The sequence below is a fragment of the Hypanus sabinus genome, unplaced genomic scaffold, assembly GCF_030144855.1.
Source record: "Hypanus sabinus isolate sHypSab1 unplaced genomic scaffold, sHypSab1.hap1 scaffold_692, whole genome shotgun sequence".
NCBI classification, from domain to species: domain Eukaryota; kingdom Metazoa; phylum Chordata; class Chondrichthyes; order Myliobatiformes; family Dasyatidae; genus Hypanus; species Hypanus sabinus.
This window is the reverse complement of record NW_026781544.1, coordinates 17,012-36,957: the sequence shown is the minus strand read 5'-3', so window position 1 is coordinate 36,957 and position 19,946 is coordinate 17,012. Positions and strand designations below refer to the sequence as shown.

The window sequence follows — 19,946 nt, the reverse complement described above, 5'->3', positions numbered from 1 at the left end:
GGTCAGACAGCCGCCATGTGTTCCTTTCCCTGAAGTTCTCATTAACTACGTTCAACCCTCAGATGGGGCAGAAAATTAGAGGGTGGTTGAGAGAGAGTTGAAAGTTGGGAGAGAAAGAAAGGGCGATGGGGAGAGAGAGGTGGAGGTTGAGGGAGAGAGAGAGAGAGAGAGAGAGAGAGAGAGAGAGAGAGAGAGAGAGAGAGAGAGAGCGCGATGGGGAATAGTAGAGGTTGGAAGACAGAGGGTGAGCGGTGGGTGAGGGGTGAAGGGCGGGTCAGGAGGGGAAGAGCAATGGGGGAGAGAGTGGGCGAGATGGGGAGAGAGGGGAAAGAGGAAAGCGGAGGAAGAAGAGCGAAGAGAGTGAAAAGAGGGGAGGGAGAGGAGGGGGGAGAGGAGAGAGTGGTGGAGAGAGAGGAAGGAGGAGACAGAGAGAAGAAGAAAAAAAAAGCAAAGTAAGAGCATTCCTCAGAGTCCCAGCCTGTCTATTCACGGCCTGGCGGGCGATGGCGAGCGGAGGCGGTGAATATCCCAACTCCAGGCCAGGGAATTCCTGTTGGTGGCTGAGCGGAGAAGTCGGGATTGAGATGCTGTGACCTTTAATCCAGCCTGGGTCGTGTGAGCAGACTTAGGGTAACAATGATGATGAACTGCTTTTCCCACAGTCTGGCGAATGTGTGAAATTTTCTGCCCAATTAGCCCCGATTAGTTGTTTGAAATTTTGACTGTGTGCCCATGTAAGAGAGAAGGTTTAACATGGGATGGGTTAAAGAGTCGGCGCATCATCGTCGAAGGAACGGCTTTTGGGGTCTTTCACGGTTTCAGCAATCATAATTGTTTGTCTGGCTGACAAACTGGAAATACGACAGAATGAAAAAAAATAACACATTGCGGGAAAGGGTGAAGGGGAACATCGCCTCGGGCGCTTAAATCCAAATTTCAAAGTAAGTTCATAAAAAATGACGGAAATGGCTCTCTGTACTACCGGGCCTTCAGTTTCTACCCGGCATTCACAACGAAGCAAGAAATAGAATAAATGAAAATCAATGTACAATGTACCGACAATCCATCAATCAACAGGAATGAGTTTCACAATCCTGGAAAGTGACTCCGGACGAGCGTGCCGTTGTGAAACCAACGTTTCTTGAAGCTACTGCCCTACTGTAGTAGCGAGTTGAGAACGTGGCCTCGACGGCGGAGGGAATTGATAATGGATACTGCTTTCCCCTGGCAGCTTTTCAGGTAAATGCGTTTTGGCTGCACCTGCGGGGTGAGTAGAGAAAGTGGATTGCACGGCTACGATGGGCCTAATCACGAGGAGCATTTTGTCTGAGGCGGCCGTAGACGTGTCCCGCCGGGCGGGACTCGCTGTGCAGCAGTAGGTAGCCGAGTCCGTCTCCTCGCTGCCGTTGAGTTGCCGAGTGAAGCGGTTCTTTGCACTTCAAGTTTATTGACGAACCGCAGTTCAAAAGTTGGGGCGCAGGTGCCGAACTCGCTGCAGAACTACCCCAGACTCCTTCCCACTTGCCGGTACCGGTACATATTTTAGCTGCTCATGCCGCATCCCTCCAATCGGCACTCAAAATTGAGATGGTCTCCCGGCCGAATAGTCGCCGCGGTAGGGAACTGGACTACTGTCGGTGCACCTGCCAGTACTGGATTAGTATGCAAGAGAAAATAATTCACAGTCAGGAGGCTGATAACGGCATAATATTGCGCGTTTTATAAAAGAAACGATATGGGATCATCTTTGAGTCCGTGGTAGTATCAGCTGATTCGAACCGCTCTAAGAAAATTTCACGAAAATAAAACTCAGCATGGTCCAAGAGAGTCAGGGATAAAGTGAGAAAGGCGAGGGTGACGTCAGCGGGGAAATACTTTACCCTTCTGAAACGCTGTTGAAACGCCCTCTTCTCTTTTTCACCTTGTCACTTGTCAGTGGAAGTTACCACCGGAAATGACACCTGACCGTGCGTGGCAATTGTAGATTGATCGTCTGCTTACGTCATGGAGGACTAATTGTCTGCTTTGGATACAAAAGGTAATTGCCAGGAGTCGTGTATCAGAGAGTGCGGAGAGAGACCTTCGGCCACATTCTGCTCTGCTGATCAGATTTCCTATCGAAGGTTGTCGCATAGCCCAGTGATTCGCGCATTTTTCTGATGAAAACTTTCCATTCCGCAGACCGGTCTGGATGTCTTTACGGTGCCTGTAACTAATATGCCCCGCCCAATTATTCCGGCACTCTTTGTAGAAAGAGAATAATTTAAAGGCCCCTTTTAACATCTCTGCACTTCTCACCTTAAAACCAGACCTACATATTTCAGATTCGTAGGATTTGATCTCCAAATTTGAGGAAGGGTATTCTTGCTATTGAGGGAGTGCTGCGTATCTTCAGAAGGTTAATTCCTGGGACGGTGGGGCTGTCATATGTTGAAAGATTGGAGCGAATGGGCTTGTAAACACTGGAATTTAGAAGGATGAGAGCGGATCTGATTGAAACCTGACTGTTAGACAAGCTAGAGCCCGGTAACATGTTCCCGATGTTGGGGGAGTCCAGAACCAGAGGCCACAGTTGAAGAATAAAGGGCAGGCCATTTAGAACGGAGTTGAGGAAAAAACGTTTTCACCCAGAGAGTTGTGGATCTATGGAATGCACTGTCTCAGAAGGCATTGGAGGTCAAGTCTCTGGATGCTCTCAAGAAAGAGTCAGATACACTTGAATATAGCGGAGTCAAGCGATATGGGGAGAAGGCAGGAACGGGGTACTGATTGTAGATGATCAGCCATAATCACAGAGAATGGCGGTGCAGGCTTGAAAAGATGAATCGCCTAATCCTGCACCTATTGCCTACTGTCCTTGGGAAAATGCTGCTATGATCTCACTTTCTATGCCCCTCATGATTTTATAACGCTTCTTCAAGACATTCCTCATCCTCCTTCCCTCCAGGAACTACAGACCCCGGGTTTCCAAACGTTCGCTCTTCCTAGAGAGTCGCATCTACGCCCAAAGCGCCTTTCCCTCACCAGTTGCGGCCACGATCGTCTGCATCCGCCCAACTGAACGTGAAAGGATGAATGCCGTATCGAACGTCCATGAGCATTCAGTGTCAGGAATTGAGATAGCGTTTAAGGGGTACCACGTCATCAAAGTATAACACAATAGCGAGGAAGCCTAATATTAAATCCAATGCCTCTTCCCATTCCGGTATGTCAGTCCTTAGCATCGTCTGTTGCCGTTATAAGGTCATTCAGCCATTTTGTGGGCGAGCATCTCCCCATTTTCCGCCTGTCTCGCATCTCACCAGACTGTACGGAGAACGATTTCTTAAACCTCCAGTACTTGCCTTCCCCCATTCCCCTTCTTGGTTCTTTTATTAACCCTTTCTAGCTTTGTCACACCTGTTCTCTTCACCTTGCCTTCCTATCAACTCCCTCTGGTGTCCGTCCTCCTTCCGTTTAAATGATGTTCAATTCTCCTATCAGGTCAATTCTTCAAGCCATTAACCTTTCCACTTTGCATCTCCCAGCATCCTACTACACCGCTTCCCCCACCCACATCCCTTCCACTCACGTGGTTGTACCATTCAAATTCGAGGTTGTTGTCACTTCCTTCCCCAACCTTCTGGTTCTGTCTTCCTCACTCTTTCTCTCCAGTCCTGATGAAATATCGCACATACCCTGCCTCAGATGCTGAATCCTGCAGCATTTTGAGTGCGGTGCATATGAGTTTGTAAGGAAGAAAACTGACCTTGTTTCGCTTTATTGACTGAAAGGAAACATTTACTGTTTTTCACCTAACGGTTTCATGTTCGAAGGGCACCGTCTGTTGATAAAATAGGGATCATATGCTCCGTGGTTGCAGATTGCAATTGTTTTATTCTCGCTGCAAGGACACCTTACAATAATAATACAAAGGTTAATAATTATCAGCATGATCATTCTCAGACAGGTAAACCTAGGGATGTTTTCAATGGAGCGTCATACTCTTTCAATGGTTAATATCTTCCTTTCTCTCTGTCATGATCGTATTTATGTTTAGTGGTGTGTACTTCATATTACAATAACATGCGCTCGCGTGGAGCGTTGAAACCCATTTTCGATGATGAAGGTATGACCTCATCCGTTTTACCTGTATGTTGTATAGATTCTAAATGCCCCTTCAGTACTAGGCTCACTTTAAATAACAAAAGCTAGCTCGAGTGCCCCAGTTTTGATTTTCAATTTTTCTTCGTGCGTTTTCGAGGTATTAAATTATTAATATCGGATCATCGAATTACTTTTGTTTTATGGTCACTGTTGAAATCTGATTGGCAGATGTTCTTCAACCTTCCAACAAAAAGTTTTCCTTTTATCACACAAAACATACAGAACTCAGTACATGGAAAAGCAGCAGAAATATGCCGATTTGAAAGAAGAAACTGGAAGGCTTTGGAACGTGAGAAGACTATGCATTGTTCGGGTTCCCATCCCCCATGTAATTCTAGTTTAAACCACTCTCCATAGCACTAACAAACGTCACTGCAAGGATGCTAATCCCTGTGTAGTTCAGGTGTTATCCGTCACTCTGGTACAGGTCCCACCTTCTGTCTTCACTCCGTAAACTTTGACGCCCTTACTGATTAAGAACATATGAACATATACCCCATGCCACCTGGCTCAAGGGCAGATTCTACCCCACTCTAAAAAGACGATGGCCATTGAGTGGTCCGCAGGTCCGATCAAACGGGCTTTTGAAATCTAGCTAATTAGATATTTGTCTTAATGTGCGGGTGGGAAGGTGAACATCTTAGTGTGGCTACTGAGTGTAAGTACTGTTGCATGTGACTTTAAACTCCACTTTCTCTTTGTTTTTTGTCGGTTAAGCGAGCTGCAATTCTACCTTCCACCACCAGCCGCTCCCCGGCGTTGTCAACAGGTTTTTGTTGGGAGTCCCCCTCTCTCTGAGCCACTGTGTAGACTCCAAGCGCAGAAGTATACGGCCGAGTTCTTCAATTCTAGGTTGGAGTTCCTCAGAGTGAAGGTCTTTCCGTCCGGCCTCTTGGCGGTGAAACCGTCCACTGGCTCGTCGGAATTGACAGCGCCGGGAGCAGTGGAATAAAACAGGTTTTCCTGCTCTTTCCCCGGGAGCTGTCTGTACCAGAACATGCGAGGTCAGCACTCGTGCCTTTCACCGTGCACGTCATCGTCACGTTCCCGCCGGGGGATCTGGAGAGCACGGCCGGTATCTGGGCGATCGTCTGCGAGCTGACCTCTAGGAAAGAGACGGGGAAAGGAGCACGGTTAATGATACTGGTGGAGATCTGGGGGTGCGGGTGAGGTTGGTTGTGCAGGGGATCAGTGTAGCTCTGGAAACGTAAGAGGAAAGGAAATGTTCGCTAATGATTAAAAACAGTGGATCATTAGAAAGAAATGGAAAAGCAGTCTGGGAAATAAAGAAAAATAGAGGGAATTAAAACGAAACTTTGAGAAAGAGGGAAAACAGTCTATGAACGAAAATATAGGTGCAAAGACTGCAAGGAGGAAGAGAGGAAGAGATCGAGAATTGGGCAGGAAGAGTGAACCTGAGGCACGCAGTCTGTAGCAGAAGAAAGATGGACGGATTGTAAAAGGAGGATAATTAATTTAGAAAGAACTTAGAAGATGAACTCAGACGGGCGAGAAGTGGATCAGGATATAAAGAAGAAAAGGGGGAAAAATGAGAACAAAAGTATTTATCGAGTTTGTAGGGGCAGGAAATTGCTTACCGTGGGCCCAGATCATAAGTCCGAGGAACACAAACATCCCTGTTCAGAAACGTTCCTTCTGATAATGAGCGAGTCTTGTGCTCAGCTGCCATTTATCACATTTGTAAAGGCAGAGAGAGCCAGGAAGAGATGCCACGCCCATTTTAGAAGAAAGACCCACCCTCCACTTACAATTCGACTCTTTATTGGCGGATGAATACAGTATTAACGATTTGTCAATCGCTTTTCTGTTTTTGTTCTGTAGTAATCCAGTACACTGTAAGTTTGACTATCGTTAGTTAATAGAAATTTTCATTGCAATATTTTCAGCGTTCACCGCCAGCGACCCGGGTTCAAATCCCGCCGCTGGCTGTAAAGGAGTTTATCGGCTCTCCTGGTGAACGCCTGGCTTCCCACCGGGTATCGAAAGCACTTGTGTAAACAAATAAAAAAAAACATGATCCTCACATTGCTGCCCTGATTGTCCAAGAGGCAGTAGTCTCTGTTGTGCAGATCACGACAGTCTCCTCAACACGGATCCGTTCTTGGCTGGCAAGCTGCAGGGGGTCGATGGCTGATCTGGCCACGGTCGGAGGTGAGACAGGATCAGCCTCGACAGAGTCTTCATGATATGACAGTTCACGGCCACTGGACGGTAGTCATTCGAGACTTTAAGTTGGCCGTTGTTGGCTACTGTGACACGCATGATGTTTCCACGCTTTCAACCCTGAGAATCCAGTTGGAAATGCGATGGGAAACTCCACACAGCCACTGAGCAGGTTCCCCCAGGAACTTGGGAGATCACAACTTGAGAACACAATGCTTTGCCCTGTCCGAGTCTCCCCAGAGACCTTCTCACCTGCTCAGTAGTTTTGGTGAACTGGGGATTTGGTGGAAGGTGTGGCTGTTGTTTCCCATCGGGACGTTCGGAGTTGGGATCAGGAGTTGTGGATGGCAGGTGCAGGGCAGGGAGGGGGTCTGGCTTAGAAGAGAGCATTTGGCAATTCACTTGACTTGCATATCGTTCATGCAGATCAAAGCATTGAGGTCGTAACATGATACATGATAATAAACAACTGGATTGCAGGTCGAGAATAACTTGCAAGATCCTACCCAGTTTGAGTGGTAGGTCAATTCTGTATGCGTTCTTCGTCTTAGTACAGCAGTGAGTACGCTGTCCTTGAGCAAGTGGTGCGGACTGAAGCATTTGTGTTTTCTTCCCGACGGAAGGGGGTGGTAGGAAATATTGGGCTGAATGGAAACTAGAATGTGCCGGCTGCTTTACCGTGGCAGTGGGATGTATAGGTAGAGTCTGTGGAGGGCAGGCTATATCTCCTGATGTGCTGAGCCGTGTTTTAACAGGCCATGATACATCCACGGATATGGTTATACATGGGCTGATGTGCCTGCATGGCACGCAAGCTAACGATTTTTATTATGTTTGAGCACTGGTAGTTAATTATCGTCTATACTGTTGGCACCACGGTCTTGTAGGACTTTTCGACCGGGCAGGAACCTAAGATGTTGCGGGAGCAGTTAACCCAGCGTAACAATAACACAGCTCTCCTCCATCTACCTGAGGTAAAACAGCTACCATTTCGGACTTTGTACCCGGAGCTAAAATAGGGATTTCTGCAGTTAATTTTGTTCATTTCGCCGGTAACGGATCAGAATCTGAAAGCTGAACAGGAACTGCCTCAGCTGGAGGTGGTAATTAACATCCGGTCTCTCTATCAGTTTTGGGGGAACCCTTTCAAAGCTGGTCCGTGGACCTAGAGCGCTCTCTACAGTCGCCGTGGAGGAAACACTCACCAAACACAAGTTTATTCGATTACAATTGATTTCTAAAACTAATTATTTCGTTCTAAGTTTCTACTACAAACTCTGTTGATCTGTGAGGCAGAGGAGACTGGAATGTTGCAAGCGGGTGGTGATCTCAGCAGATCAGAGCAGGTAGAAGGTGGAACACCACAACACATGAACTGGCCCTCTGAATTGAGATTCGAGTCAAAGAAAGGTAGGGCTCAGAAACAAACGCTTCGGACTACATAGCTGTGCCGAACTATGTAACATGCCTAATATCATTGCCCAATCCCCGGATCAGATGCCCTCCATAGCTCTGCCACACATGTACCAAAAGCACCTTCTCTGAAACGTTGATATCGGAATCTCATGCTCCATTTGTGCGCTGGTCCTTCATCATTCCCTGACTGAAGACGCTTCCTCTCATGCTCCGCTTAAGCATTTCGACTCTCACCCTTTGCGCAGTTCCTCACGTTGCCCCATCCAGCCTCTGTGTAAAGGCCTGCTTGCATTTACTCTAGCTATATCCGTCATACACGGCCAGGTGGCGCTCGTGAGTCTTGGACCGGAGCCCGCCGAGGAGAAGGAACACTCTGATTTTACACCTCCGCTGCCTTCCGGCCATGCGCACCCATGGGAACGGCTTCGGGGGTAAGCCCCGAGGAAGAAATCCGGAGCCGGCGTCCCTAAGGAAGCTTGATGTTGTTTGCAGCTTGACTCTGGCAACCTGTACGACGACAACTGCTGTCAAGCTGTAGCGGCGCTTGCCCTTCCCTGTTACTACATCAGAGACGTGAAGAAGCCGCTGCATGGACAACAGCCGGTTCTTCAAATCCTCCCGCCGAGGTTTGCGCCCTGGAGTGGATGCAGTTCGCCAGAGAAGCGAACCAGTGATCCCCTGGGATCTGCGGCTACGACTATTATTACTACTTCTCCTCATCCTCATAATTGTGTATCCCTCTATCAAATCCCCCCTCAGCTTTCTGCATTCCAAGCAATAAACTCCAAACCTATTCAATCTTTCCTTATAACTGGGGTCCTGGAGTCCCGGCGACGTTCTTGTATATTTTACTTTCAAACGCGCATAGGTCGTTCCGCAGGTATATAAAGGAGTCGGTACAGAAAACTGTAAATTAGGGCTCTCCAACGTCTTTCTCAACTTCAAGATATCTGGGAACCAATCGTCACCACAGCTTGTTTTGTCGTCCAACCTCTTGTTTAGTTGTCTGTTCTCGTTTCAGTCACACCTCGTGATTCAAGCCTCGGATCCTCCAGCACTTGGGTCCAGACAGTCTCTCGCCAGTGAGGGAATAGCCACGAATCCGCGTCAGCCATTTTACTTTCTCAGAACCCTGGCAAACGTGCGGAGGCGTCCCCCGTTGAATTTGCTTCTGGTTTGCAATTAGCACGCACAGCAGGTCCCCACACCGTCTGCACCACGCCATCCTCTCGCAGTCCCCATCGGACAGGAAGTAGGGAAGGTGAAAGTCCTCACAGGATTAGGGTCAGGAACAATGACTTCCCTTCAACCATTCTGCAAACAGACCGGCACGAATGGAACAATTTGTCAAGCAATGGACTCCGTATTTTTTCGTTTTTTTTCAAATGTGTGGTGAACTGCATGGATTGTGTATAATTACAGTTTAATTGACTTTTCTTTCTGGTGAGTCTTGTGTCTCTGATGCAGCTGGAAGTTTCTTTTTCACTGCGCATGTGCAGAGACGGTTTTGGGCGGATGGCAAGAAACTCAGCCACGGGATGTTGCTTCTCGAAATTAAGTTTCACTTCTCCATGTTGCGAATAATCTTACAGCCCTCCAGCTGGCTTCCGCTCCCCTGACTCTCGCTTCTGATGGGTTTTTGTAGCGCTCCTGGATCTGTCGGCGCCGCTGTGAGTACTCCAGGCGCAGAGAAGCAAGGCCGAGTGACTGACTTGCAGCTCGGAGAGGTTCAGGAGGAACAGCGTTTCCTCGGGTCGCACGGCGGTGAATCCATCGACAGCCTCCTGCGGTGTGACCGAACCCGGGCTCACGGAATAAAACAGGTTCCGAAGCTGCTCTCCCGCCCGCTGCCGGTACCAGAACATACTAAAGGCACCGCTGCCCGACAGAGTGCATCTCAGTGTCACGGTGTCTCCTGGAGAGCCGCTGTAGGCCACTGGAGTCTGCCGGATGGTCTGCGAGCTCGCCGCTGGGGAAGGATGTCGGGGAAAAGAAGTATCAGTGAACAGGCAGTGTTGGACGGTGGGGTCTGGAGAGACAGTTTCGGCGCGGTGGGGAAAAGGGATCCACAGGGTTCGGAAAGATGGGTAGTAAATTTGGCAAAGAAGACATAAAGAGACAAGACATCGTAGAATTGGAATGAACTGTGTGCAGTGTTCCAGTCTGCGTATCCTCCCCCACCCCGGCCTGGCCCAGTCCCAAACGTCAGGAGCACGGTGCAGAGTTACCGTCTCCATATCTCTCCCTGCGCCAGATTCGCACCGTGCACTCGAGATGGAACAGTGCAGAGCAAGAAAAAGCTTGATGAAATTCTACGTAATCGAGTCTGCCGGCACGTGTTCCATGGCCCTTTCTTGTCTCTCTATTCACGGGTCTATCTAAATAATTCTTCAAAGTAACCATCAAACACCCACTGTGATTACAAAAGTGGACATGGAAATCTCCTTTTAACATTCCCTCTCTCCCTTTAAACTCCGGCCCTCTGACATCTCCGCAGTCACTGTGGTTGTCCGCCCTGATAAGTTTACAGACCTCAATCACTATCCTTCCACCGCCGAATCCACTGCTTGTCTAACATCTAATTAAAGCTAACCAGTTTCGTGACAACATATTGGGAATCCGTTCACAAAAACAAAAAAATAAATAAAACAAAATTTAAAAAACTACAACAGTACATTGGATTATTCCTACAAATGCGGCGAGAAGAATTGTCACACTATTTCAAAAGTTGCCTCGACATAAATAAAAAAAATGCACCCTTGCACTCTGAATTTCAGATATTTACCTTTACAACTTCAACTGCTAAAGATCCTTCTCGCTTCCATGGCCACTTTTGAATCTCAATATGGACGGACACTAAATTTCATCTGTCCTACGTCTCTCGCCATGGACAATGACCCTTGATTCATGCATCTGAACTCCTTAAATGAAGCGAACAAACGATAAGCAAATTAAATCTTTGCAAACATTCTTACGCTGAACGAAAAGCACCGTCGCGATTAGCAGTATCAATCGCTCAGTCGACATTTGTTGTTTCATCTTCAAGTAAGATGGCAGACTATACGCCACCAGCCCCTTTATTACGACTCTCGTCATGTGATTGGCTGTTTTACTCCTATGTCTCTGATTGGAGGAATGTGCGCAGAATCGGATCGATGGAGACCGGATGTCCAGGTGCTGCAGTGGAAACAGGGGGCACTCCGTATCCATACGGGGATCATCTCAGCGATAACCCCTGCGGCAATTTATAGCAAATTGCACATCTTACTGGTTTGCAATAAACTCACTTGATATTAAACAACAATTTAGTACGGGAGATCCCCTCTTTGAAATTAATAAGAGAACAGCAGAGTAGCTGTTAGCGCGACACCATTACAGCTCGTCCTGAGTTCATGGTGAATTTCAGACGGCATCTGTGAGATTTTGTACTTTCTCCACGTGAACCACGTTGGTTTCCTCCCACCTCCCGAAGGCGGACCGTTTGGTAGGTTGATTGGTCATTCTATTGTCCTGTAGTTAAGCTAGACGGGCCACCCGGCTCGTTCGGTCGGAAGGGCCAGTTGCACGATGTAATTCTAGATAAATAAATCATATTAAAGTACGAGGGGATGGTGCGACGTTAAGAATTTTCAGACTCTTATTTGGAGTCAAGATCAAAGTTCAGTTGTGCACAAGTACATCTGAATCAGTTTATTACCCGTCTGTGAAACATTCCAGGATTGATTGTGATTCAATGCCAAGCATAAAGCACAGGGCAGGATCATTACAGACAACACAATAGCAACCAGCAGTTTACAAGGCAAACAACCGTGTGCAAACAACGATTAACAGAACGGTCACGTGTGCAAACGTCAGCAAACAAATCTCACCGCCCACTTATCCAGTGTGCATGAAGTGATCCGAGCGGAAAGGATGAATGGTCGATGCTTGATAAACTGATAACGCAAGGGGGGAGTGGAAGCTGGGTGGGTGGGATGGACAGTGCAACAACACGAGACAGCGGTTTTACCATGTTAGGAGTTTGATGTGATCTAGAATGTCAACGCCGCTTGTTTTGAGGCTCCAAATCACAGGATGGCAAGGGGCTGTAGAGGGTTGCAGAATCAACTCATTCGGTGCATCCAGCAAGAGCCCAGCGAGAGCTGTAGAATAAGCCGTCCTCAGCAGGGGCTCAATCATCCCCAATAGTCTGGATATTGTTGAGAGATGAGCGTCGCGCCCACCAGCACTGAGAACCCGCGCCACCAGGGTCATGTCTTCGTCTCCTTGCCAAAATCGGGCAGCAGGTAGAGGAGACCGAAGACCCGTACTTAACGATTCCGGAACAGCTTCATACACCGCACCAGCAGATTTATGAAGATTCATGAACTCATGAAAAGTGATTTGTTATTACCCTTTTACTCTCCGTCTCTCTGTCTGTCGTGTCTGTCTGTCTGTCTGTCTGTCTGTCTGTCTGTGTGTCTCTCTCTCTCTGTCCCTCGCTCTCTACGACATTAAATAACGTTTTGTAGTAATATCCTGTGTCACTGTCCCTCTCTCTTTCTCACTTTCACTGTCTCTCTCCATCTGTCTATCTCTTTCTCTGTGTCCTGTCAGCGATATGAGCCCGCGTTTCGTTCTGCTTTCTCCATAACTGCGTGGGTCTCCTCAGTGTCGTTCGATTTCCTCCCATAGTGCAAAGACGTAAGAGTTGATTAATCAAATGGTCACATGGGAGAAATTGTCCTGCGCGTATCCGTTGGGCTGGTAGGATTGCTGTATTGCCAAAGAAAGTAAATGATAACAAATTATCCAGGAATTTTAAAATAAATCATTTTAGAATTAATAGAAATACGTCATCACTTCTTCCAGTTGACAAAAGCAGGCCAGTCCTGGATCTGTCACTGTGACACAATCGTGGAAGACGTGAGCCCGATATATTACATGTGCTGCCACCTCGAGGAAGAACAAATGTACTTCAATACAGCCGAGGAAACAGAGTTACCACGGCGTTTGTTGGGGATCAGTCTCACCTCCATCGTCCAAGTTGGGGAACGGTTTTCAAAGGGAGGTCCACCTCTTGAGGCTCTGCGAGGTACAGCAAGCGCAGAAGAGGACGGCCGATTGAGAGGGCGAGGGTTCCTTCATTTCCAGTAAGAAGCACGTATCACTGAACATCTTGGCCGTGTATCCGACAGGCGTGTAGGTGCTGATGGAGATTTGCCCAGCTGAGGTTAACAAGAGATCCAGTGCCCACACATTCTCTACCAGTACCAGCGTGCATGCGAAGTGCGTCTTCCCGCCAGCTCCAATCGAGGGGGAAGAATGTATTGATTAAGTAGCGAAGGGCCACTAATTACAGTTTGGTCCAAAAAGGGTGTTCAGCTATCTTGAGTCAACTCAGAGGTCGCTCCTCCCATTCTCCGTCAACACTCCCTTCTCTACGCCTATCTCGATCTCTATTACCCTCGTCCTCCCTTACATAAATCCCTGTCCCTGCCATTCCATCTATCCCCTGCAACCCTCCGCTTCTCAGTAAACTCTCCCTCCCCTACATAGCCCGGTTATTGTGATCTCCCCCTACAATACGCTGCTCAGCATCTCCGGCAGACCCTCCCTCTCATACATAGGCCCTGTTTTCGTTATTTTCCCTCCCCTATATCCCTCCCCGATCCGTGATCCCCTCCTACACCGACGGTCACACCGGCCTCCATGACCGGCTCCCTCACCATTACCTTGTCTGCTACTTTTGTTTTCCAGTGTCTGCAGTATCTGTTCTGTAGAAAAGTAAAGTTTTAACAGGAGGGGGAAAATGCGATGAAACTTCTCTACACACGGGAAGTGGCTGATGCAATTACATTTACAAAGCCGAGTAGTATTCAGGGGCAGCACGGTTGACGTGACGGAATGGCATCGCCAGCGAGCCTCGTTCAGTTTTATAAGGAATTCCAACGTTCTACTCTGGACCGCGTAAATTTCATGCGGGTGCTCCGGTTTCATCCCACATTCCGAAGACATAAATGGTAGTAGGTTATTTGGTCACCCGGGGGTAATTGGACGATGTTGGTTCACTCTGCTGAATCTGTAAAAAAGGCTCTGAAATGGGGAAGGATTAGAGGGATAACGCTTCCAGACTGAACGTATAGCTTCTTGGTGAAATGGTGAAAATTTAGGAGTAACATGTTCAGACAGAGAGAGGTATGTACATGGAATTAGCTAAAAATACCACAACTATTAGAACAACCACATCGGGATTTCCCAGTAGTTCCGGCAGCGTCCACAGACAGTGGAACAAACATGAGCTCTTAGTTGTAAAGTAAATAAAATGATAAAGATCTAAATTGAATTGAATTGAAATTATTTCTTACATCCTTCACAAACATGAGGGGTAAAAATCACTCGTCATAGAAACATAGAAACATTAAAAATAGATGCAAGGAGTAGGCCATTCGGCCCTTCGAGCCTGGACCGCCATTCAGTATGATCATGGCTGATCATCCAACTCAGAACCCTGTACCTGCTTTCTCTCCATACCCCCGATCCCTTTAGCCACAAGGGCCATATCTAACTTCCTCTTAAATATAGCCAATGAACCGGCCTCAACTGTTTCCTGTGGCTGAGAATTCCACAGATTCACCACTCTCTGTCTGAAGAAGTTTTTCCTCATCTCGGTGCTAAAAGGCTTCCCTTTAATCCTTAAACTGTGACCCCTCGTTCTGGACTTACCTAAAATCGGAAACAAACTTCCTGCATCTAGCCTTTCCAAACCCTTTAGAATTTTATACGTTTCAATAATATCCCCCCTCAATCTTCTCATTCCAGTGAGTATAACACGAGTCAATCCAGTCTTTCTTCATATGAAAGTCCTGCCATCCCAGGAATCAATCTGGTGAACGAACCTTCTCTGTACTTCCTCTATGGCAGGAATGTCTTTCCTCAGATGAGGGGACCAAAACTGCGCACAATAATTTTAAGTGCGGTTTCACCAAGGCCTTGAACAACTGCATTCGAACCTCCCTGCTTCTGTACTCAAGTCCTTGTGCTATGACTGTCAACATACAATTTGCCTTTTTCACCCCCTGCTGTACCTGCATGTCCACATTCAATGACTGATGTACAATGACACCCAGGTCTCGTTGCACCAGCCTTTTCCTAATCGGCCACCGTTCTGATAATAATTGTTTTCCTGTTCTTGCAACCAAAGTGGATACCGTCACGTTTATACACATTAAATTGCATCTGCCATGATTTGCCCTCTCACCTAACCTATCCAAGTCACCCTGCATCCTCTTAGCATCCTCCTCAGAGCTAACACCGCCGCACAGCTTCGTGTCATCCGGTAACTTGGAGATGCTGCATTTAAATCCCTCGTCTATATCATTAATATATATTGTAAACAACTGGGCTCCCAGCACTGAGCCTTGCGGTAGCCCACGAGTCATTGCCTGCCATTCTGAAAAGGGCCCGTTTACAACCACTCTTTGCTTCCTGACTTCCAACCAATTCTCTATCAACATCAATACCATACCCCCAATACCGTGTGCTTTAAGTTTGCACACTAATCTCCTTGCCAATCTCCTTGTGGGACCTTGTCAAAAGACTTTTGAAAATCTAAATATACCACATCCACTGGTTCTCCCCTATCCACTCTACTAGTTACATCTTCAAAAAATTATATAAGATTCGTCAGACATGATTTTCCTTTCACAAATTCGTGCTGACTTTGTCCGATAATTTCACCTCTTTCCAAATGTGCTGTTATCACATATTTGATAACCGTCTCCAGCATTTTCCGCACCACCGATGTCAGACTAACCGGTCATTAATTCCCCGGTTTATCTCTCCCTGTTTTTTTTTTTTTAAAGTGGGGTTAGCCACCCACCAATCCTAGGAACTAATCCAGAATATGAGGAGTTTTGAAAAAATTATCGCTAATGCAGCCACTGTTTCTTGGGCTACTTCCTTAAGCATTCTGGCCCTGGGGATTTGTCTGCCTTTAATCCCTTCAATTTACCTAACACCACTTCCTTACAAACATTTATTTCCCTCAGTTCCACTGAAAGAGCCACTTGGACCCGTTTCCCACAGAAAAGAAAACACTGGGAGCCGCAAAACCCGTTTGACCATTAAAATGAAATAACACTGCATACAACGTTTTGTTTTGCCTTTATGCTATGTATAAACAAACTATAATGTGTTGCATTTATGAAATTGATGAACTCCTGCAGAGAAAACGAAATTACATTTCTGCATGCAACAAAAACATTTTGAACTCCGAAAAAAAGAGGTTGGGTTGAAGGTTACTTTTAAGTAAAATACTCAATGTCTATTTGAGTTCTTCTTGTATTTATGAAAAACGCCAAACTTAAATTTGCCGCCAGCAGCAAACCAAAAATAACGTCAGCCAGCTGTCAACCTGAAAAATAAAAGGACTATTTCACTGAACAATGAAAACATATGAATATACGTAAAATAATAGGCAATTAAAATATTTATCATACTTGTTCAGGTTGACTCACACCTGACAATGCAGTCGTATTCAGTAGGGATGGATCGATGCTTAGGGGAGTGACCGGGAAGGATAATGTGTTTTTTTTCCTCTCTGAACTCACAGAAGCGTTTCCCAAACGATGTTTGCATTGCGATGATTGCAGAATGTAAATACTCCGAATTTATCATGTCGTGACCTTGTTTGAACTCTCTCAAATTGGGGAAGTGAGACAAAGTGCCTTTCTGTAAATCTCTGGCAAGCACTGTCAACTTGCGCTCGAATGCCAAGACATCCTCCAACATGTGCAGGGCTGTGCGTCCTTTCCCCTGAAGAGCTGTGTTCAGCGTGTTCAGGTGCGCTGTCATGTCTACCATGAAGTGTAGCTTTTCCAGCCACTCTGGCTGTTCCAGCTCAGGAAAGGTGAGCACTTTGCTGCCCAGGAAAGTTTTCACTTCTTCCAGACACGCGACAAAGCGTTTCAGCACCTCCCCTTTGGACAGCCACCGGACTTTGTTGTGCAGCAGGAGATCAGAATATGCGCTTTCCAGCTCGTCCAGTAACAAACGGAATTGACGGTGATTTAAACTTTTTGCCATTATTTTATTGACAATCTGAATGACAGCATCCATTACTTCTGTGCATTCCGGAGGAAATGTTTGAGCGCACAGTGCCTCTTGGTGCAAGATGCAGTGAAAAGTCAGCAGCTTTCTGTCCAGCGACTTCTGCAGTAAAGCCACAAATCCCTTGTGCGTTCCCGTCATATTCGGTGCCCCATCAGTAGCTACTGACACCAGATGGGTGGTCTTTATTCCTTTGGCTCTTAAACAATTCAAGACAGCCTCACAGATGTCCTCCCCCCGTGTTTGGTCTTTTAGAGGTATCAACTCAATCAGTTCTTCCTGTGGCCCGGCAGAGTTTACATACCGGCAGAACAGCGCTATTTGTTCAATATCACCTTTGTCTTTAGACTCGTCACAGGCAATCGAGTAGGCCACAGCTAAATTGATGTCTTTAATTTGCTGTCTTGTGATGTCTTCTGCCATTTTTATGGTTCTGTCTTTGACAGTCTTTGCAGAGAGGGGCATATCCCTGATTTTCTGCACAATTTCACTCTTGTTTTTAAAGTCCGTGAATAGATGTTCTGAAATCTTAATGAAAGATTCTTTTATATATTCACCATCTGTAAACTGCTTCCCGTGCCTGACTATTTCCTGAGCGGCAATATAACTGGCGTATGTCGTTGATTTTCCAGACTTCATCCATTTCTGGAAATGATTTTTGCTCAGATCAACCTTCCGCATCAGTTCCGAAACGGCTTTTTTTCTCTCATCTCCATCCGGATATTTTTGAGCAAAGGCTGCGTGTTATTCTGGAAATGCCTTGCGACATTTGACTTTTTGTTGTTTGCTAGTTTCTCATTGCATATTAAGCATACCGGTAAACCAGTCTCGTCAACAGTGAAAGCAAATGAATCTGTCCACGTATCATTAAACGTTCTGTTTTCTTCAGTCACTTTTCTTTTTTTAGAATTCTCCATAGTTGGCTTACCTTGGATCGAAAAATTAAAGAAATTGCGCACTGGCGGGTGTCAGGTATTGGCAGTGGTGACGTATATTAATAGCGATAAAAACACGTTGTAGCGGAGTGCTCACGCAGTCAGTAAACTGCAGTCGAATAACTTTATTCGAACTAAACAGCCTTGCTTTTAAGCCTCCCTCAACCCACCCCGCATGGACGCAGATGCTGCAAAAGACGCGTACTCACAAACCCCCGTAGGCTATCTCCCTTAGCCGGAATGCTGGCTAATTGTGAGCCGTTTCGGATGTGCCAGGAAATGTGTCGCCACACTTAGATTGTACAAGATCACCATAATCTTCAAATTTAGAATTACATTTCAATAGCTAACAAACTAACATAAAATACATTTTAATTAAATACTGACCAATTATTTCCCAAAGCCACAGGGAGCCGCAGCACAGAGGTGAAAGAGCCACAAATGGCTCGGGAGCCGCAGGTTGCCGACCCCCGCACTAGACCCTCGGTCCCTTACTATTTCCGGAAGATTGTTTATGTCCTCCTTAGTGAAAACAGAACCAAAGTAGTTTTTCATTTGCTCTGCCATGAATTTGCTCCCTATGATCAATTCGCCTGTTTCTGACTGTAAAGGACCTACATTTGTCTTGACCAATCTTTTCCTATTCACTAATCTTTTTTTTTTTCCTTTTCCTAGTTAAGACCTTTGTTCTCCTCTGCTGGTCTCTGAATTTCTCGCTGTCCTCAAGTGTGCCACGTTTTTTTTGCTAATTTATATGTTTCTTCTTTGGACTTGATTCTATCACTAATTTCCCTTGTCAGCCACGGGCGCAGTAGTTTATTCCCTGATTTATTTTTTTACAACTGTTGTAGTTCATCCATGCGATCGTTAAATGCTTGTCATTGCATATCCACTGTCAACCCTTTAAGTATCATTTGCCAGTCTATCTTAACTAATTCACGTCTCATACCTTCAAAGTTACCCTTCTTTAAGTTCAGAATCTTTGTATCTGAATTAGCTATGACACTCTCCATCTTAATGCAGAATTCCACCATATTATGGTCACTCTTACCCAAGGGGCATCGCAGGAAAAGATTGCTAACTAACGCTTCCTCATTGCTCATTCTAACGGCCTGGTAGAAGAAGCTGCCCCGAATCCTATTGGTACCGCTTTCAGTATGGGAGCAGTTGGAATAGATTGTGTTTGGGATGGCCGTCCTTGTTAATGTCCTCAATCATGGGAAGTTCACAACTGCAGACGCGCTGCGCTGTCCACACCACACTATGCAGAGTGCGACGATTAAAGGAGTTACAGTTCCCATACCAGGCAGTGGTGCAGCCAGTCAGCATGCTGTTAATTGTGCCCCTGTAGAAAGTTGTTTGGATTTGGGGGCCCATACAAAACTTCCTCATCCGACTAAGAATCAGAGAGGTCTTGGGGCCCGAGTCCATAGGTCGCTCAAAGGTGCCGTGCAGGTTGACCCTGTGGTTAAGAAGGCGTGCGGTGCATTGGCCTTCACCAATCGTGGGATTGAGTTTAACAGCCGAGAGGTAATGTTGCAGCAATATAGGAATCTGGTCAGAACCCACGTGCTCAGTTCTGGTCGCGTCACGACAGGAAGGACGTGGAAATCATAGGAAGGTTGCAGAACGGATTAACAAGGATGTAACCTGGATTGGAGAGCATGCCTTATGAGAATAATTTGAGTGAACTCCGCCTTTTCTCCTTGGACCGACGTATTTGGGAGGTGACCTGAGCGAGGAGTATAACATGATGAGAGGCATTGATTGTGTGGATAGTCGGAGGTTTTCTTTTCCCAGAGCTAAATCGGGTAATACAATGAAGGCACAGTTTAAATTGTTTGTAAGGAGGTACAGAGGAGATGTTAAGAGATGTCGGTGGTACCAACATATACAGAGACTTCTGGCTCCTCACCCAGAGTGTCGTGAGCCCGACCCGAGACTTCCCTGACCATGGATCTGGGAATAACATACAGTCCGGATTTCTCTTCAGTTCCACGGAATCTCGTGTTTTAGTGAGGTGTTTTACTTTGGTAGGGCAAATGCAAATAGAATGTCACCCTAGCAAGTGTCTTTCAACAGGGAGATCCTGGGGTACAAGCTCATAGATCCTTGAAAATGGCTGTGCATGTCTATATGTTGGTTAAGAAGCATTATCGAGTGCCTGCTTTTATT

General features: G+C 46.4%; 1 gene segment (V, D, J or C); it reads right to left on the bottom strand.

The window, feature by feature from the left end:
• Positions 1-9,332: 9,332 nt before the first annotated feature.
• LOC132389879 (T cell receptor beta variable 30-like) lies at positions 9,333-12,000 on the bottom strand. The segment is given in 2 exon segments: positions 9,333-9,715; positions 11,970-12,000. Coding segments are annotated over 2 exon segments (414 nt in total).
• Between the last annotated feature and the right edge of the window lie 7,946 nt (positions 12,001-19,946).